A 20,195-nucleotide genomic window follows, 5' to 3' on the forward strand; every position below is an offset into this window, starting at 1 on the left:
TTTTAGCTATGCACTTCGAGCAGTGGGACTGAGGTCCTTCAGAACTGAGCGCGCCCCTCTTTATTTGGAAAAAGGAAGTAACTTTTAAGATACAGATTTCCCTCTCAGCCCTTTCTAACACCAGCGAGCCACGAGGCCCAGCGCGCCTCTCCTTGCGAGTCCCTCCTTCCCCCGCGAAGCCGAATCCGGCGACGCTCTATCTCTCGCAGACTTGCGCATGTCTATGACAAAGCCTTACTAAATCATCCCAACCCCACATCCGCCCTCTGCCTGCTTTTGTACGGCCGAGGGAGGGAAGATGGCGGCGCGGGCGGGTTTCCAGGCTGTAGCTCCGAGCGGTGGCGGCAGTGGAGCCGGCCCTGGGGCGGGTCCGCTAGGACAAGGGACGCCGGGGCCTCCCGTGCGGATGGGCCCGGCTCCCGGACAAGGAATGTACCGCTCCCCATTGCCCGGCGCTGCATACCCGGTACCGGTCCGGCCCGGCTGAGGGGGAAAAAAAAGGGGGCGGCCCTTGGTGTGGGGCGGAGCTCTAAAAGGCCAAGCGTGAGCGCGAGATGCTGCTCTGCCACTGAGGGGGCTGGGGGTGGTCGAGGAGGGGGAGAGGGGAGAGGCGGCTCAGCTGCAGTGGGCGGGGCTCGGAGGGGAAGAGGAGGACGGGAGCCATTCCTGGAAGATGGAGGGCGAGAGGCGGCTGCTGAGAGGGGGACCCGCGTCATAAAGACATATAGATATATTGATATATTGACCAATAGAGGGACTATGGGGGTGAGGCTGCAAGGGCAGAGTTCTAGGAGAGAGCTCGGGGGGCTGCGGGCGTCGGCAGGGACCGCCTGCCTTCGTAGTTGGGCGGGAGAAAAGAAAGGAATGTGAGGATGGACCTAGAGGGGTGCGGGGCGGGGAAGGCATTGTATGGCTCTGGGCGGTTAATAGTGGATGAACATCTAGGATGGAAGAACTTCGGGGTGCAGGAAATACTCCTTGGTTTTGTTAAGCTTCCCATTCAAACATCAAAAATATAATATATTGAGAAAGGGGAGTAAAACTGCCTACCTCATCCAGGTTCCAAATTCTAGGGGGGAGTGGTGGAAATCAGAAGGTGATGGCAAATTGAATCATACCACTTTTTTCCCCTGAATGATATACTCGTGTAGGCAGGAGTTGCATGGCTATATGCTTCCCAAATCAGAAAAGGTTTTTTTTAAACAAAAATAGATATATGGATATTTTTCCATCAAACTTTATTGGGGGAGTGGGAATACTGAATCTTCTATGAGATGTTTTTAAAAAGAAAGTTATTTGAGGGTTCTTTTCAAAGGTGCAGACAATTTCGTTTGCTGAACTGGTACATTGAAAGGAGGGACGCTACTTGATTCTGTTGCAGCTGAGAGCAGTTGAGTTCTTAGGTATGGCAACAGTCAATTTGTTTCTTTTCTTAGCGCCCTGGAATGTTGCCTGGTAGCCGCATGACTCCTCAAGGACCTGCAATGGGACCTCCAGGCTACGGTGGGAGCCCTTCTGTCCGACCTGGGATGGCTCAGTCAGGAATGGACCAGTCTCGCAAAAGGCCAGCTCCTCAGCAGATTCAGCAGGTTCAGCAACAGTCTGTGCAAAACCGAAATCACAAGTAAGAGATTCCTTTTTTTTTTTATAGGCATCCTAGCATTCAGGAGCGTAAGTGTTCTGTTTTAAGCCAGAAGGTTTTACAATAGTACCTTGGTTCTCAACTCCTTTAAAACTCATAGAATTTGTTACTCAATGCATTTTGATGCAAAAGATTTGTCCTGGTACTCATTGTTTGTTTGAGAACTTGTTGATGTTGGCTGCCTTATGACTCAATACATTATGGAAATAATTTTTTTGGTGCTCTTTTGTTTGGTACTCATCACACCTCCCAGAACCAATTAGCAATGAGTACCAAAGTACCACTGTATTGCCTTTGAGATCTCATCCTTAACTGTATTGAATTCTGCAAATAAATTTAGAGAGTTCTAATTAAGACAACTTAAATGAGAAATGCAATGTATAAAAAGAGGGGTTCCATACTGACAGACATTTTTAAGCAATCTTCCAGCAACGCTGGTTCATACTCCTTTTATCAAGCTGAAGAAACTGGAAACACAAGTTTAATGCAAACTAAATATCAATATATTGATACAATTCCTTCTCCTACTCATCCTGAACAACCTACCCATTCATACTATAATTCTTCAGAGTTAGCATTTAGTTAGGTATTTGCACAGAGCCCTCTCTATTTCATGTGGTTTGTACACAGTTGGATTGCATTATGTTACTTAATTTGAGATCCAAAATAATACAGAGTCAACTGTTAGTGTTTTCTGTCACTCGCAGATCTTGGTGTGCTGAAGGAATATGTTACGCCTCTGCACCATACAATAGCAGAGTTGGAAGGGACCTTGGAGGTCTTCTACACCAACCCCCTGCCTAGGCAGGAAACCTTATACTGTTTCAGACAAATGGCTATCCAACATAGCCATTTAAAGACTTTCATTGTTGGGGCATTCACAACTTCTGGAGGCAAGTTGTTCCACTGATTAATTGTTCTAACTGTCAGGAAATTTCTCCTCAGTTCTAAGTTGCTTCTCTCCTTGATTAGTTTCCACCCATTGCTTCTTGTTCTACCCTCAGGTGCCTTGGAAAATAGTTTGACTCCCTCTTCTTTGTGGCAACCCCTGAGATATTGGAACACTGCCATCATGTCTCCCCTAGTCCTTCTTTTCATTAAACTAGATATAACCAGTTCCTGCAACCGTTCTTCTTATGTTTTAGTCTCCAGTCCCCAGTCCCCTAATATGCTCTTCTCTGCACTCTTTCTAGAGTCTCCACATCTTTTCTACATTGTGGCGACCAAAACTGAATGTAGTATTCTAAGTGTGGCCTTACCAAGGCATTATAAAGTGGTATTAACACATCACGTGATTTTGATTCTATCCCTCTGTTTATGTAGCCTGGAACTGTGTTGGCTTTTTTGGCAGTTGCTGCACGCTGCTGGCTCATATTTAAATGGTTGTCCACTAGGACTCCAATATCCCCCTCACAGTCACTACTATTCAGCAAGGTACCACCTATACTGTACCTGTGCATTTCGTTTTTCTTGCCTAAATGTAGAACTGTATTCTTTTCACCACTGAATTTCATTTTATTAGATAGTGCCCAATGTTCAGGTTTGTCAAGATCCTTCTGGAGTTTGGCTATTCCTGCCAGCTTGGTGTCATCTGCAAATTTGATGAGTTCCCCATTTATTCCCTCATCCAAATCATTGATGAAGATGTTGAAGAGTACTAGGCCTAAAACAGAGCCTCGGGGTACTCTACTGCATACTTCCCTCCATGTAGATGCAGTTCCATTGAGGACTACACGTTGAATGTGGTTGGTCAGCCAGTTACGAATCCATCTGGTGGTGATGCTGTCTAACCCACATTCTTCTACTTTATCTAGTAGTAGGTTATGGTCTACCTTATCAAATGCCTTACTGAAGTCCAAGTAAACTATATCGACGGCATTCCTCTGGTCCACTAACTTTGTCAAAGAATGTAATAAGATTAGTCTGGCATGATCTGTTTTTGACAAACCCATTTTGGCTTTTAGCTATTACTTTGTTTACTTCTAGGTGTTCGCTAATTCGTTGCTTGATTATCTTTTCCAGAATCTTTCCTGGTATTGAGGTCAGACTGATAGGTCTGTAGTTTCCTGGATCTACTTTTTTTCCCTTTTTTGAAGATGGGAACCACATCAGCTCTTCTCCAGTCCTCTGGCAGTTCCCTGGTGCTCCAGGATCTCTGAAAGATATAGTTCAGTGGTTCTGAGATCTCGTCTGCCAGTTCCTTCGGAACCCTGGATGTAATCCATCCAGTCCTGGTGATTTGAACTCGTCTAGGGTAGACAGGCGCTCACTTACCATTTTCTTCAGATGTAGAATGATTTCCTCTATTAACATATTATCCAAATTCTGTAGTTCTACACTAGTAATAGTGTAATAGTGAAACTATTAAAGGGTCATAAAAGGGTCATTCACTATTAAAGAGCATGTCCCGTTGAAATCAGTGGAGCTTTCTTCTGTGTTGGTATGCTTAAGGTTCCTAATATTGACTTCTTCAAGAAAGCTTTTCCCAGTATTGGCAAAAAAAGAAATACAATCCCAACTACATCTATTTTCCTATGTGCCTAAAACAGTCTTGGTTTCAGCAGAATTTGTCTTCGATACAAAATCGACAAGGATGTTCTTAAACATGTATCAAGAATTGATATTTACCATCCAATCTTTCTGTCTTTGTGCAGTGCCAAGAAAAAAAAGATGGCAGACAAAATTCTACCTCAGCGGGTGAGTGAAATTTTGGGTGTTTGGTCTGGCAGTTACCGGTAGTATAATGGCTGTGATGATTGACTGTGGCTGTATTGAATTCTAGATCCGGGAATTAGTACCCGAGTCTCAGGCATACATGGATTTGTTGGCATTTGAGAGGAAGCTGGACCAGACTATTATGCGGAAACGGTTGGATATTCAGGAGGCTTTGAAACGGCCAATTAAGGTAAGGAGGGAGGGTGCATACGTTTGAAACTCACTTATATGTAGCTTTCTAAAAAAATCTACTGGCTACATTCATATGTCATCCTAGCATTATTTGCTAGGTTTTAACATTGATTGAATGAACCACAATACTTGGGTTCATTATGAAATGCTCTGAATCTAAAAAGGATTTTAAATGTGCAACATACTTCCAGAATATTCCAAATTTTAATAGTCCAGTTAGAGATTAAAATGTTGCATAACATAATGTTTTGCATATCCCTAATTTACACAATGCACCTAAAATATAATCTTACAGATCACAAATGTGGGTTCACCATACCAAGATCAACAAATCACATGATTTGCGTGATGTGTGAACTAGGGACATATGCATAGTGAAGGCAGAGTGGTTGCAGCGATGCAGCCCTGCACTCCATTTATCCCAGCTTTCCAGTCTTTTAAAGAAAATGTATATAATCACATGAAACCAATAGTAATAGTGAGAAGTGTTGCAGGAGGAAAGTGGGAGTGAGAAACTAATGCAACTACTAACCCATCTCCTGAGGCAGCCGTGGCCTCCACACCACTGCCACCTCCACTACCTATCCTCTGTTGGAGAAGAGATACTTCATGTTGACATTGCTGAGAAGGGAAGCCATGCATCAAAGGCTCTGGGCTGTGATAGCAGAAAGAAACATCTGGGAGATACTTCCTTCTTTTCTCCCATCCACCTTCCATAGCTGCAGCCTGGTGGAGAGGATTAGCTTCTACAGTGCCCCACTGAAGTAGTTTGTCTTATGGCCCAGAGAACTTTATTATTCTGTCTGTACGCAGCTTGCTGCTACAGAGGCCCAACAATAGGCATATCAAGGTTCTTCATTATTCTCCAGCAAATCTATATCTGCAAAAATGGCAAGTTTTTTGCTTCATACTTTTGCAGATAGCAGTAAGCAGTTAGGTTTCACAAAACAGGCAGAAAAATGTGTAGCAATTTTTAGGCTTCCTCTGACTCATCTGCTTCTACTGAATAGGTTGAGGCTGCTACAAACATGAGGTGCATAGATCTCTGATACTTTAATTTTAGTAAACTATTTTCTGATGCATTCATAGCTTCCTTTCTATCAGTTTTCTGAATTACTGTATTTTTCAGAGTATAAGATGCACTTCCCCCCCCCTAAAAGGTTAAAATTTGGACGTGTCTTATACACTGAATGTAGTCCTGTCCACCCACTGGCCCCCATCCTTTGGCCTCTGCCTCCCAGCAATTTGTTTCCTTGCAGCAAATAGTGAACAACCTGTTTCAGTTTTCATTTAGCACAGCTTGATTAATACAAGCAGCTGATGGTTGGTTTGATTGGCCTCAGCTGTTTCAGGCTGCAGGGATTGCTATTGCTGCCTCCATGTGCCCCATTTTCTGCCCATTCTGATCTCCGCCACCTGGAATGGGCGAAAAATAAGACATGCATAGGCCAAAAACGGGGTGTGCGGAGGTTGAAAACGGAGGGGGTGGAGGCGGAAATCTCTGCTTCTGCTAATCAGGCTGTGCTGAAATTGAAACTGAAACAGGCTGTTTGCTGCAAGGAGGCAAATTGCTAGGAGACAGAGATAGAATTTTTTTTCTTGTTTCCTCCCCAAAAGCTAGGTGCATCTTATACTTCGAAGCGTCTTACACTCTGAAAAATGTGGTACTTCCTATCTTAGCCTTTTATTATCTAATATCTTTTTCCTTTAACCCCAGTACAACTTCTCTCTTATATCTGGACAATTAGCAGCCTTAAGATCGCCTGTAGTCCCTAGTTTTTACCTCAAAAGACCTTTGGAAGCAATTACTTAAGACTTGATGAGAGTGAACTGTCCTTCAATCTGTCTTGTGGGCAGTTAGGAAGCAAAAAAAGGAAAAAGAAGGAATCACACACACACACACATCCTTCTGTGGTTTTCAGCCCATCTGTTATTAGCATGCAGTCTCCAACAGATGGCCTGTAAAAGCCTTCTTTTGATCTGCAGCATAGTGTCTTTAACGTCTTGACCCAAGCTTAGTGATTTCTATTACGTCCTAGGTCAGTGACAGGTAACTTTTTCCAGACTGAGTGCCCAAAGCATGCAAATGCGTGCTCACCCAAACCCCCAAAATGCAATACGCACGCTGTACCCCTCCCACCCCTGCTCATGCGTGCTCCCCCCGCACTCCCCCCCCACATGCATGTGTGCCCCCCCCCCCTGTGTAGCAGAGACCTGAAGGCCAGGTGGCTGACGAGAGGTGCAGACACATGCGCAGCAGACCTAAACTGGGGCAATGGCTCGCGTGCCAGCAGAGAGGGCACTGCATGCCACCTCTGCCATAGGTTCGCCAACACAGTTCTAAGTATTGTTTTTCTGTTGCTTTGTGGACACCTTCATGTTGTAGAAATTCCTTAGAAAGATATGTATCTTGCTCAGATGCAGAGATTTGTGAGGATAGAAATACTGCTGTTTGGGAGGGTGAGGGAATAATACTAGCAATCTCGAAATGTTGATTCTCGTTTTCACATCTATGGAATTCTGTTCCCTTTTAGCAAAAAAGAAAACTGCGCATTTTTATCTCCAACACCTTTAATCCAGCCAAGTCAGATGCAGAAGATGGAGAAGGCACCGTAGCCTCATGGGAACTCCGAGTGGAAGGACGACTATTGGAAGATGTGAGTGAGGAATGGAATTAACATCACCACGTATTCTTGTAGAGAATTTAGAAATGAGGCAGAGGTGAATTATTCATTCCTGATGGTCTTGGAACAAGATAAGATGGAGAGAGTAACAGTACATGTTTTTGTTTGACAAGTGTAAGAGCATGGCCAAAGAAATATTTTTGCACAAATTGTCACAAAATATTCTGAAATGAGCAATTCCACAAATTAGATCTCTCTGCAGTAAAGTTGTTTTTTTGCTTTATACACTTAAGTATTGCATTCTTGTGCTGATTGGAGTTTCATTGTAGTGGAGAAATTAGATGTAAGAGCTTTCCCGAGTACTACTCTTAAACACCATTGGCTAGGGTAGTTTTGGATTGCCTGATCCTTCTTCATTTCAGAAAAGTCCCACATTATTCTGAAGTTTGCAGGTAGTCAGAGTCCAATTGCTAAAAAAAAGTGTAGGACATAATTTTTTGAAATAAGGAAAAATGTATTTTATTTGGCCCTTCATTATTGTAGAAAGGGTAAGTGGCAGGGGAAATTGGGCATATAAGATTAGAAGTATATGCAAAATGATGATCGGTATTAAGATATGTTATATATTCCCCTGGAGAAAAATCACTGTGATAGTTCACAGTTTTATTTTCTGAGGTTTCAGTGCTGTTGGTAACTATGTCTATTCGGTATTGATATTGTTATCTATAAAATGATTTTTCTTCCCTTTTTTCCTCCTGCAGTCTGCTCTCTCTAAGTATGATGCTACCAAGCAGAAGAGAAAGTTCTCATCCTTTTTTAAATCTCTGGTGATTGAGCTGGATAAAGACCTCTATGGCCCAGATAATCACTTGGTGGAGGTGAGAGGTTTCATACATTATAGCAGAGTTGTGCAGCATTTCTTGGCCCCAGATATTCTGACAAGAAAAATGTGGGGAAGACGTGACAAACACTATTTTGTAACGCTTACATTTAAAATTAAATTGTGAATAAGTTTGCCAGTTATATATTTAATACATTTAGCAACATTTAAATTTAATGTTTGGTAGCATCTTTGGAGGAGGTCTCAAAATTTAGAGAGCTGCATGCTGGATTTGGCCTCAAGATGTTCATTTCTCATACAAAGCAAAGAAGATCCTAATTTTATGTTTACGCAGATCTTCCAATTTTCCTCTCTATCTTGTTCTCCCTTTGAAAGAGGCCCAAAGCAATATATTGGGATATCAGCTTTCCTCTTTCCTAAGTACTTTTCATCATAGGATTCCATGTTTACCTGTTCCAAAGTTTTATTTCATGAATCAGAATCTATCCCCTGTGCAGTGTTGGTTCTCACATTCTTTTGTTGCCTCATAGAATGTCTTCTGCTTTTCTTACTTCCCCTTCTTTTGTATGCTTTCCCTCCTAGTGGCATAGGACTGCTACAACCCAAGAGACCGATGGGTTCCAGGTGAAAAGGCCTGGCGATGTGAATGTGCGCTGCACTGTTCTCCTGATGTTGGACTACCAGGTAGGGGGCATTCCTCCCGGGGCCGAAGGGGAGGATTCAGATTGTACCTCAAATCAAAATCTTTATTAAAGCCATAGGTCAGCATGAGGAAGGTAGGATTATAAACAATGTTTTTTTTTTTAAAAAAAGACCTAAAATTACACATTTTTTAAAAAAATGTATTAAAAACATATTTTAAAAATGTGTATATATATACTGTGTTTCCCCTAAAATAAGACCAAGTTGTGTGTGCCCCTCCCCTCCCCGGCCGCCGCCTTTACCTGCCTGCTGTTGCTTGAGAAAAGGACAGGGAAATTGTGGAGGATTGTGGCAAATGCATGCTTACAATAGAAGTAAAGTCCAGCCTCTCCCTTTCAATCGATTAAATGTCTGTGAGAGAGAGAAAGAGAAATGACGGAGGGGAGTAACAAGAATTGCAGGCAACGCTGTTTCCTTTCCACCATTTCTCTTTCTTTCTCTCTCACACACACGCGTACACGTGTTCACAAGACAGACATTTGTTGAGAAACGGTGGAGGGCAACTGGGTAAGGGGACTGACCTCCCCTGCCTCCAGCTTGCTGCCTGCTCAGAGTGGCACCCCGAGGCCCAGCCTCTGTGGGTGACCCCTGCACGGCCACATGAGAAATGGACTGCCTCCTTGGTATTTCACCTTCCTGACTTTTGCGAACTTTTGGCTGCACGCAAGGGAAGCAGCACAAGTCTTTGAGTCTTTGTGAGATTAGTCGTGCCACCACAGCCTTTTGGAGCAGGAGCCTGCCAGGTTTGTGGCGTTGCATGTGTGAACAGCAGCACCGCCACATGCTTCATCACACCAGCACAGCTGGCATCCTGCCACTTGTGGCTGCGCCAGTATGTCTGTGCTGAACTTGAGGAAAGGCTGACAGGCAGGAAAATCCCCCTCCCCATTTTCCTGCCATTCATCAAAAAGGCTCCATTCGAAGCGTTGCAGTCCTGAGATGTGCATCCTTTTCTCAAGCGACATTTGATCGCTTGAAAGGGACAGGCTGTGCCTGGAAAGAAGGAAGGAGAGGCAGCTCCTGGCCCTTGCCGGCTCAGCTGATCCGCGGGCCCCAATTAAGGAGCCGAGCACCCATCAGGTAACTGGGGAAGGGAAGGGCTGCCTCCTGTGCTGGCCATGCCCACCCTCTAAACTAGTGCTAATTTTTGTTGTAGGGGGCAAATTAGGCTTGGGCTTATTTTCGGGGTGGGTTGTATTTTCGGCGAAACAAGGTAAAAAGACTAAAAAATAACGTACAGTGAGGGGTAAAAACATTAGATAAATACAAGAAAACATAAAATTGAATATATGACTAACAATCTATTACAGTACAAAAACATTCTTAACGCACATATTTAAATATTAAGGCTAGTTAACCTTTTTTTACCCCAAAGAAAATATTCAGATGTTCACTCTTGCTCTTTTTTTGAGTTTTGCTGTCTCTTTGCAGCCTCCACAGTTCAAACTAGACCCACGTTTGGCTCGCCTCTTGGGAATCCACACCCAGACCCGCCCAGTGATCATCCAAGCTCTGTGGCAATACATCAAGACTCACAAGCTGCAGGATCCCCATGAGCGGGAATATGTCATCTGTGATAAGTACCTCCAGCAGGTAAAAGGAAGGGTAAGGGACCCCAGTCCTTGCTGTCCTGCTGAAGCTTGGCTCTTTCTCAGTGGATTCTTCTTGAACATAACAGATATTCGAGTCTCAGCGAATGAAGTTCTCCGAGATCCCACAGCGGCTTCATGCATTGCTTATGCCTCCAGAGCCCATTATCATTAACCATGTCATCAGGTAAGATGGATGGGGGGGGAGGCACTTGATGTGACGACTTAAGGCTGAACCACAAACTCATGAAATATCTTTTCAGCTCTGCTGAATATTGCAGTGCGCAAACACAACTGTTCCAGTGCATGCTTCCTATTTTTAGTATTACCTCCCGCTGTGAGTTATATCGCAGGCTAGAATTTTAAAAGTGTGATTCACTTTAGTGTTCCCAAAATAGTTATGTAACAAACTATTCAAATTCTGTTGCCAGAAATGGAAATATTCTGGATCACTTTTAACAAAGGGAAGTAATTATCTGGCCAGACATTTGGCCATGGATAAGAGAGAGATTTTGAAAGCATCAAAGAACTATCAAAAATCGAAACCTCTACATTAAGAAAAGTTACCCTATTGCCTCAAATGACCTGTGTTGGTTTTTTTTGGGGGGGGAGGGGCGGTGCTTTATTGAACCAACCTTTGGATCTAGCATTTTCTCTCTTGTCTTGTTTCCCAGTGTTGATCCAAATGATCAGAAGAAAACTGCTTGCTATGACATTGATGTAGAAGTAGATGATACTTTGAAAACCCAAATGAATTCTTTCCTGCTTTCTACCGCCAGCCAACAGGAGATAGCTGCACTGGATAACAAGGTGCGAGTTCCTGTAAATGATTTTTTTTTTTTTTTTTTTTTTTTTTTTTTTTTTTTTGCTAATCTTTCTCTGTGAGGGACGTCTGAGAAGTAACACTTCTTCTCCCCTACCCAGGCTTCACTGTGTGGTTAGATGTTACTTCAGTTCCTTAAATCAGTACAATCCATTAAAGTAGCAAATAGTACCAAGGTTTGGCTAAAATGTTCAGTAATTTTCCAAAAGAATCAAGAATAGGCCTTTGTGAATTCTGGCTTGGTTGTAGCTTTCCCCTTCCTATAATATGAAATTTGGCCCTATATAAGCCTCCTCAGAGCACATCTGTTGCCTTCTGTGGATTTTGCAGAGATTGGCATCTTTTTTTCATACAGCAGAAGGAACATAGAATTTTTTGTTACATTCTCAGTGTAGACTGTGAATGTTGAGTCACTAACTTTTAGATATGTATATTGTAAATGTTAATATTAAAAGCTGTTGGATGTATGGCTGTTAGGATAATGCTGCCAGGAAGATGTCTTGTTTTTTTCACAGTTTTGTAACCGACCCACAGATTAACCCGGCTTTCTCTGGTTCCTGGCCGACAGTGAGCATCTTGTTGCCTCTGGGAAGATTGCCCAGTGACAGGCATTGAAAGATGAAATGAAGCAGATTCCTAGCTGTAGGATTCTGACTCTAGGCAACAGTTGAAACATCCACTCTTTTATCCAGAACAGAAAGAGCTTATAAGGAGGGGAGAGTGTGATGTATTTGTTTGGCTCTGTAGTATTCTAGTCATAAAGCCCTTTTTTCTTAACCTGAATATCCCCTGGGTTTGAAATTCTGTTGCATAAACTGTGAACAAGTCTCACTGTTAATATAGGACAGTTGCCTTGTATAGATGCATAAAATCATAGCTCTCATGTCATTCCACTTCTGGGTAATAGTTTTAAGTATTCAGTGTTCTTCGGTTATGACACTGAAATCATATATTCCTGATAATGTGTATTCCTTTACTGAGCAAGAAAAAAATTGCCACGAGATGGTATTAAAGTTATTTCACTCTTGAAGCTATAAAACTAAAGAACAGCATCGTCTAGTGGTTGCATTGATACAAGGAAGGAAAGAAGGTTGGGACTAAAGAGGCTGGTTGACTCTGGGTCAGGAGTTACAGTCCAACCATAGATATTTGTATCTCTGAAGTAGCAATAGCACTTAGGCTTATATACCATTTCACAGTGCTTTACAGCTCTCTCTAAGCGGTTTAAAGAGTCAGCCTATTGCCCCCAACAATCAAGGTCCTCATTTTACCCACCTTGGAAGGATGGAAGGCTGAGTCAATCTTGAGCTGGTGAGATTTGAATTCCTGGCAGTGAGCAGTGAGTTAGCCTGCAGTACTGCATTCTAACCACTGCACCACCACGGCTCATGAGTAGATGTAGACGTACTTTGATTTGTAAAAAATACAAGAGCCTAAATAAATGAAGGGATGTATTGTAGCCTGACTCCATGTGCCTTTTCCAGAACTAACTAACTAAACCCGTCCCTGTTCCTGCACCCAGTAACCCACTTCAACAGACTATAACCCTATTCTTTTTGAAATGTATTTGTGCGGTATGTTTTTTTCATCTCAGATCCATGAGACCATAGAAACCATTAACCAGTTAAAGACCCAACGTGAATTTATGCTGAGCTTTGCCAGAGATCCCCAGGGTTTCATCAATGACTGGCTGCAGTCCCAGTGTCGAGACCTGAAGGTGAGACGCCTTTAAGGAGAAAACAGAGGTGTGTGTGTGTGTAAGAGAGAGAGAGAGAGAGCCTTTGCTGTGTCTTCAGTTTTATTTTTTAAAGAGCAAAACAGCACACCATCTGCCAGAGGGATAGAACTGAGAGCCAAGACAGGTATTTCAGGGAGAGCAAGTTGAGTAATTGGAGACTTTGCTCACCTTCAGGCTATGACGGATGTTGTTGGGAACCCAGAAGAAGAGCGCCGAGCTGAATTTTACTTCCAGCCTTGGGCCCAAGAGGCTGTATGCAGATATTTCTACTCTAAGGTAAAATGGATCCATCTAGTGGGATCTCTTCTAAATGGAACCAAGCAGCGCAGTCAAGATCCTTCAGTCCTGTTGACTTGTGGACAGATTTCCCTTTGCTGTTTCTGCAAACTGAATAGCAGATGGAGTCCAAGAGTCGAAAAGCACCCCTTCCTGCTCCTAACCCTTGCCTCAGACTAAAACAGGCTTCTGAATGTCTGGTCCTGCAGCACCAATCCTTGACTGAGTGGGCTGTGAACAGAAGGGGAGGGGGGAATTGTTATAAATTCAGAAACTGCTGGATTGCAAGTCAGGGAAGGCTTGACTTGAGCTTTTGGCTCGCAGCCCAATGCTTGTTCCCGATGCTTGAAATTACCAGAGGCAGTTCTGTTGTTCTTTTTTTTTAACCTGTGCATAAAGATGGTCTCTCTTGCTTCTTTCACAGGTTCAGCAGAGAAGGCAAGAACTTGAACAAGCTCTGGGAATCCGCAATACCTAAATGGGCAGGCCTCCCAACAGGCAGCACCTCTAATGGCTAGAAACACTGCAGGGATTCACTGCTGAGGCCTATACAATTCCTATTCCAGCACAGAACCTTCCACTAATTTCCAACCAACATCTTTTCTTTCCACTGATCCAATGGACTCCTCATTGGGGATGATGGTGTTGGTACCCAGGCCAAGGTCTTGCATTTCAGCCTGGCTCTCCTTTCTTTTTGAGCCCCACACTCCCCAGGTCCAGCTCTGCCTGAAGTTCTTCCACACTTCCATTCAGCTTCCATTCAGAGCCTAGCATGGCAGCCCAGGAACTCTTCCTCTCTCTCCCCCAGAACAGTCGTCTGGGCAGTTTCTGCGCACAGCAGGGCCCAGATTCGAGGCAGGTTTCTTACACTTTCTGGCCTCTCCTGGGGACAGGCAGGTGGGAAGTCCAATACAGGTCCGTCTGTTGGGAAGGAATGGACTCTTCCCTACGCGTGGCCTTCAGGGAGCTGCAATCCAGGGTCACGATCTTTGTTTCAGTGCAGGTGCTTGATTCTGGTTTTTGTTTTTTTTAAAGGGGGGGAAATTACTGGCAGAGGTGCCAGGTAGTCATAGGCCACCTTCTTGGTCACAGTGCATATCCCAAGTTACTGCCTTCTGGGGAAGAAAGCCTTTCCAATCCAACTCCTTATCTCTTCTTCTATCCTTCCCCCCCCCCCCCCCCACTCCCCAGCACGAATTCTTTGTATCTACAGTGCTTGGTAGGAGATTAGCTTCCTTCAGACTAGAGTTATTCTCCTTTTTACTTCCTCACCTGACTGCACAGAGCAGGTTTCTGGGGCAAATGTAAAGGTGGGGAGCGGAGTTATGCAAGCAGGTGTAGCCAAGGCATTGCGGAGCAGACGGTGTGCAAAAAAGGACATTTCCGTTCCAGTCTGTGTTTTCTTAGTCTTGGGCACCTATTGGTAGGACTGGGTGGGGATGCTTTCGCATCTTTCTGCTAGCTGGTTTTGGAAACTGTAATGCAGCTGGACAGGTCCCAGCTGCTTCTATTCTGACACTATCTGCAAGAATCAAGTTACTGACAAGCCCCCATCCTCTTCCATGTTGAAAATGAGGCTAGGGACTGCTCTGAATTCAGGAACCCTAATTCGTGTGTGTATGTGCTCATGTCCACCTTTGGAGTGGGCGATTCTGACTCTTCAATCTTGTATTTGCCCTACGAAAGGCATCCTGCCCTTCTGCCCCTCCTTGCTTTGTGATCCTGGAGAACAAGGACCTTGGTTCCTTAGGTGGCTCTCAGGGCAAGTATATGTGAAGTAAACTCTGAGATCAGCTGCCTTTGCAGACTTCTAAAATCTCTCCCTATGTTTTGCATTCTGTGGTTTTCTCTTCTCCCCCCTTGGACCAATTTTTTTTGTACTGTATCCTTTTAGATGTCACCCCATTTTAATAAAAGCTGCCTCTGAAAGTAGTTGCTCTCTCCGTCCTTTTGTAACACAGCACTGTCTTTTTTCAATACTTTCAGGAGGAAACTATATCGTAAGAAAATAACCTCTTTTTTAAATTCTTTTTTTAATCCTTCAAACTAGGCTAGATAGAGGAAAGCTCTTTCATTGGCCTGAAGAAAACTCTGCCTCTGTGTGCCTGCTTAAGCAATCATCAAAATATTTGGAGAGAGAGTGCAATAGTGAGAGATAACTAGTATGATGTTGAGCGACCTTTTGATATCCTGGATCACAGTTAATATTGAGAGAGTAAAGCAGCCAGAGTTACTTTACATGTAGTAGGGTTGAACGTTTTTTTTCCTTGGGGTTAGGAGGAGTGGGGTCTTTTATTTTGAAAATAGTTTGTGCTGGGACTTCTACAATGCTTACTTCACTGCAGGAAATTTATTTTTTTATATAACAATGCTACTAAAATTTGGTAACAGTGAAATTTTCATAGAAGGGAATTGAAGAGCCAAACTTTCGTTACAACAACAGTCAAAAATTGCTTTAATCATAACGTACTGTACCAGTCTTTTCACAAGAGTAAAAAGGAAACAGATCCTTATTTAGGAAGCTTGTGTGCTAAATTTCAGGAGAGGCAGATAAGGTGCAGCGGAAAAGGTGTGTTCGTTCTTTTTATAGTCATTCAGAATGAGCTACAAAAAACCCAGCTATATAGAACTTGCCTGTAGGAATTAAAACTGAAGACCACTGAAAATGAGACAGGATCACAAAGCCAAGCAGAAAAAATTAAAAATAAATAAAAAAGCTATTGGCAACTTTTGAGCTGTAAGAGAATCTGGGTTGGAGCCAGGAGCAGATGAGTGAGTATTAAATACAGCCCTCGCCCGTTTCTGTCAGTCATTTTTATAACTGGATCTTTTTAGATAAATCTAGTTCTCAACAGTCCATTTAGTGACTGTTCAAAGTTAACAAGTGGCACTGGAAAAAGTGACATGACCATTTTTCACACTTGGTAACCATTGTAGCATTCCCCATGGTCACATGATCAAAATCCAGATGCTTGGCAACTGACTCACGATGGTTGAAACATCCCTGGGTCATGTGACCATCTTTTGCAACCTGACAAGCAAAGTCAATGGGGAAGCCAGTTTTACTTAACAGCCATGTTACCAGTTTACCAACTAGTGATCCACTTAACTGTAGCAAGAAAATGGGGCAAAACTCACTTAAACCTTTCACTTAGCAATCAAAATCCTGGGCTCAATTGTCGTTGAGGACTACCTGTACTCAAAATGTTGGTCTGTATGTGCACCAGAACCAGGGAAGAGGCGATAGAATGGCATGGAATTTCCCATTTCAAACAGCTGGGAAAGTTACATTTTTAAACAATCTCTGTTTAAAATGCCCATCAAATAAACAATTACTATCACAAATCACATTTATCTCAAGGTGCGTGTTGTATGAACCCAGGGCTTTGCAGTGATTTGCCTGTATATAGTTAAGCCTGGGTGTGCCACAGAAACAAGGAAGGGGAAAGGAAGGAATAAGCAAGTTGCCTCATGAAATAGTCTTGGAGCAACAAAAACAGAAGTTTTAATACGTTAATTTTGTAAATAAAAATTCTGGTGTGTTGCATGGTGTACTACAGGTCAGTGGATGACAATGGATGGTTTTTAGGACTGAATACAGTTTGAAATCATGTGGCAATCAGGAATGCATGGTTTGTAATGCTTTGTAGTTTCCCTCCTCATTTGGGTTTTGATGCCAATCAAACCAGAGAGATGCAGAACAAGAGTAGTGAAAACCAGGAATCAGCCAAACGACTTTGTCACTTGTGAGATTGGTCAACAAGCTATGGCTTATTATGATGTTTGAATGCAATTGCTGATGCCATTAATCCTAGACTACCCTGCAACACCCCTTCATGGATTACTGCCTTGTGGCGAAGGGGCTTGTGTAGCTCAATGAAGCTATGAGTTATGCTGCGCAGGGCCACCCAAGACGGACAGGTCGTAGCAGAGAGCTCTGACAAAACTGAAGAAGGAAATGGCAACCCACTCCAGTATCTTTGCCATGAAAACCCCATGGACATTACCAAAAGGCCTGGAGGAACGTCGTCCATAGGGTCACGATGGATTGGACACGACTTCACAACTAACAACAACAACCCTGCAAAAATCTAGATGGCAGTCAAGAATTCAAGTTTCCCCTTTCTCAAAGCTACCATGTAATTGTAGCTTTGGATTTTTGTAACTTGCATCTAATAGCTGCAATTGATCTATTGCATTCATTCACTTTTATTTTCTCCTGGTCATTTTAACATGCCTGGTTTACACCACTTTGATTAGTGGTTAAAACACCACACCAAGCTGGAAAACAGGACACTGAATTCTAATCCTCCTTAGGCCCAAGGTCTGCTGAGTGACCTTGGGCCAATCCCTCTTTCTTAGCCCTGGGAAAGAGGCAAGGGAGAAACACTTCCAAACTAGTCAAGAAAATTGCAGGAATGCTTCCAGGTAGGCACCAGGAATTAAAACTGACTCAAAGGGACATTTTATTAAGATCAGGTTGTATCTAAGGGAGATTGTTGCCCCAGATGAGAGAACATGACACTCGGTTACACACACACACATGCACTCCTTGGTAGTGGTAGTGCTGCTTCCCACGGACCTGCCAGGAGAACAATTAACTTGCAGCCCTATAAGCATCACCCAGAAGGTGGGCTCAGAATGATGATCCTGGTAGGTGACCCTGGAAACTATCTGGGCACTGGACAGCGAAGGCACTGTGGCCATGCCAGCACATCATTGGTGGATCCTTCAGAATGATATTGTCTCCTGAAGAGCTCCACATCTTCAGTGAAGCAGCTGTAGAGCCACAGCTTGGCTCCTTCCTGTTAATAGTAAGGGCCAATCCCATCCTCCTATTACTATTTGCTAAATGTGGCCCCAAATCTAGACTACAAATCTTATGAGTTTTATTGTCAACTACTGCTTTTCTTTTTTATCTCAAAGGAATGTATGTTTCCCCCCCCCCCCTCAAAAAGTCACTGCTTCTCAAACCTGGGCAAATTGTTTTCTTTTCTGGATGACACATAAACCCATTACCCAATCACAACAGGACATTTAAACTGATTTAAAGGTTTTTTTTAGTTACACTGAGTAACGGACTTTCTGATAAGCCATTGGGTAATGTAATGGAAAATTTTAGGAAACACTGCCCTATGGGGTCTTTCCGTAATATTTCCAACTTTATATAATTATTAACTGAGTAGGATCATCTCTCCTGTCTCTCTTAAAGATGGTTTCTAGGCAGCAGATCGCCTGTGTGGCCACCTCTTCCAAACTCTGACTGGTGCTTCTTTTAATTTTACAAAGCAGATGGCCAACTGGCAATGCTGTCCTTTGTTGGCTTATTTGGGACCATGCTCCACTGAGTCCTTAGTATCCTGTTTCCCTGAAAATAAGACCTCCCTGGATAATAAGCCCAATCGGGCTTTTGAGCACATACACTAAAATAAGCCCGCCCCTGAAAATATTGCAGCAGCAGGAGCTGTGAAGTGACAACGCTCGCCACCTCCTGCACCTAAAAATCGTAAGACCTCCCCAAAAATAAGGCCGTTTATTTCGGGGGTCAGTAGGTATACACAAGATTGCAGCTTGATGGGACTTTTGTGCTCTGCATAGAACATTTACTGGCTGCACAACATGTGAACATTTTTTTTTTAATCGCATGGCCAGAAAGGCAGAGTCCAGAGTGCAATTTTGTAGCTGGCAAGCTGCCAAACCCATGGGCCTCTATGCTACTTTCAAATGTCATTTCAGGAATTTATGGTTATGGCCTTGGTAAGGAGTTATCAGGAGTTCAGTTCAGTGTGCAACTGAACTGAATTGTTTCAGTATCTTCCCCCCACACACACACACACACATGGTTATCTGGAGTGCAGCCTCTCTCTCTTTACATAGGAAACTAAGACATAGGATTTCAACAACATGCAAATGAAAGAATCTTCACTTCTGAACCTGTTACTGTGTGGTATTCTGAACTTTGTCCTCGTTATCCTGGGGTTTGATGAAGAATAGAATAGAATTCTTTATTAGCCAAGTGTGATTGGACACACAAGGAAGTGTGATATGCTCTCGGTGTACATAAAGAAAAATAAAATAGAATACATTCATCAAGAATCATAAGGTACAACACTTAGTGATAGTCATAGGTTACTAATAGCAATCAAATTATACTAGGAAACAAATATAAAATTTGAAGATATGAAAAGATACATTTAAAGATATGAACACAATGTTAGAAGGCTTCAATTGTCCTATAGCCCTAATTGAAGGATGACAGAACTGGCAGTTCTGGAAAGCAATTCATGAAGCCTCTTGCAATGGAATACAGTGGGCCACTTTGAAAGAGAAATAAGACACACATATAAACATTTGCTTAAAAGCAATTCAGAGATACTTGCAGTCCTGTCTTGTTATCCTGTCCTGTTAACATAATTCAACAATAAATAGTGACAATGAACTCTAACCATGCTCAAAAATGGCCCTCAGTCCGAAATCTTGTCATTGGATTTGTTCTCGTCCCTGGCTAGTTAGAGCAGCTTTATTTTTCCTCCTCTGCGTAAGAGTCCTCGAAACTCTAATCCAGAGGTCTTCAAACTTGGCAACTTTTAAAACTTGTGGACTTCAACTCCCAGAATTCTCCAGCCAGCTATGCTGGAGAGTTGAAGTCCACAAGTCTTACAGTTGCCATCTTTGGGGACCCCTGCAGTCTAACCAAATGCTTGCCTTTTTGCCCCCACCTCGAGAAGAGCGCTGGTCGGGGGGGGGCAGGAGGGGGGAAGCACACAGACGCGGAATGAACATGAAAAACTGAGGGGCTCCGCTGTGGGCTCCCACCTGTGTGAGACTGACTTGGCAGGTGCGGAAAAACTCCTTCGCCGACGGGTCGACCTGTCTCCCGGCCGTTTTGACTAAACCCGAGGGGGAAATAGTAGAAGGGACGTAACGGCAGTGCTTGGCAAGAGCGGGCGGCCACCCAGCAGAGGCTCAGCGCGCACCCCGATCACCTTTCCCAGCCTAAGCGCCGTTTGGGCGAAGAGCTGGGTGGGCGGAGGGCGGGGCCGGCCAGCCGAG

At 43.4% G+C, this 20,195-nt stretch overlaps 1 protein-coding gene across 2 annotated transcripts; it reads left to right on the forward strand.

Moving 5' to 3' along the window:
* Positions 1 to 258: 258 nt before the first annotated feature.
* SMARCD1 (SWI/SNF related, matrix associated, actin dependent regulator of chromatin, subfamily d, member 1) lies at positions 259 to 15,074 on the forward strand. Of its 2 annotated transcripts, none has more exons than XM_032210263.1 (13): positions 259 to 466; positions 1,437 to 1,624; positions 4,297 to 4,339; positions 4,425 to 4,547; positions 7,084 to 7,206; positions 7,935 to 8,051; positions 8,597 to 8,698; positions 10,148 to 10,309; positions 10,395 to 10,492; positions 10,980 to 11,115; positions 12,723 to 12,845; positions 13,041 to 13,142; positions 13,567 to 15,074. In XM_032210263.1, the coding sequence occupies exons 1-13, from the start codon at positions 299 to 301 to the stop codon at positions 13,618 to 13,620; spliced, it is 1,539 nt and encodes a 512-aa protein (XP_032066154.1). In that variant the 5' UTR covers positions 259 to 298; the 3' UTR covers positions 13,621 to 15,074. The 2 variants fall into 2 exon arrangements, with proteins under 2 accessions (XP_032066154.1, XP_032066155.1); XM_032210264.1 differs by lacking the exon at positions 259 to 466 and adding an exon at positions 618 to 765.
* Positions 15,075 to 20,195: the final 5,121 nt, after the last annotated feature.

Source organism: Thamnophis elegans, chromosome 2 (genome assembly GCF_009769535.1).
Source record: "Thamnophis elegans isolate rThaEle1 chromosome 2, rThaEle1.pri, whole genome shotgun sequence".
Classification (NCBI taxonomy): Eukaryota; Metazoa; Chordata; class Lepidosauria; order Squamata; family Colubridae; genus Thamnophis; species Thamnophis elegans.

What these genes read in the sequence shown, in the direction of transcription:
- SMARCD1 (XM_032210263.1), top strand. Translation starts at nt 299, where the DNA reads ATGGCGGCGCGGGCGGGTTTCCAGGCTGTAGCTCCGAGCGGTGGCGGC. An exon ending in CAGATAATCACTTGGTGGAG is followed by an intron (nt 8,052 to 8,596) that starts GTGAGAGGTTTC and finishes TTTCCCTCCTAG; the next exon opens with TGGCATAGGACTGCTACAAC. An exon ending in ATCATTAACCATGTCATCAG is followed by an intron (nt 10,493 to 10,979) that starts GTAAGATGGATG and finishes CTTGTTTCCCAG; the next exon opens with TGTTGATCCAAATGATCAGA.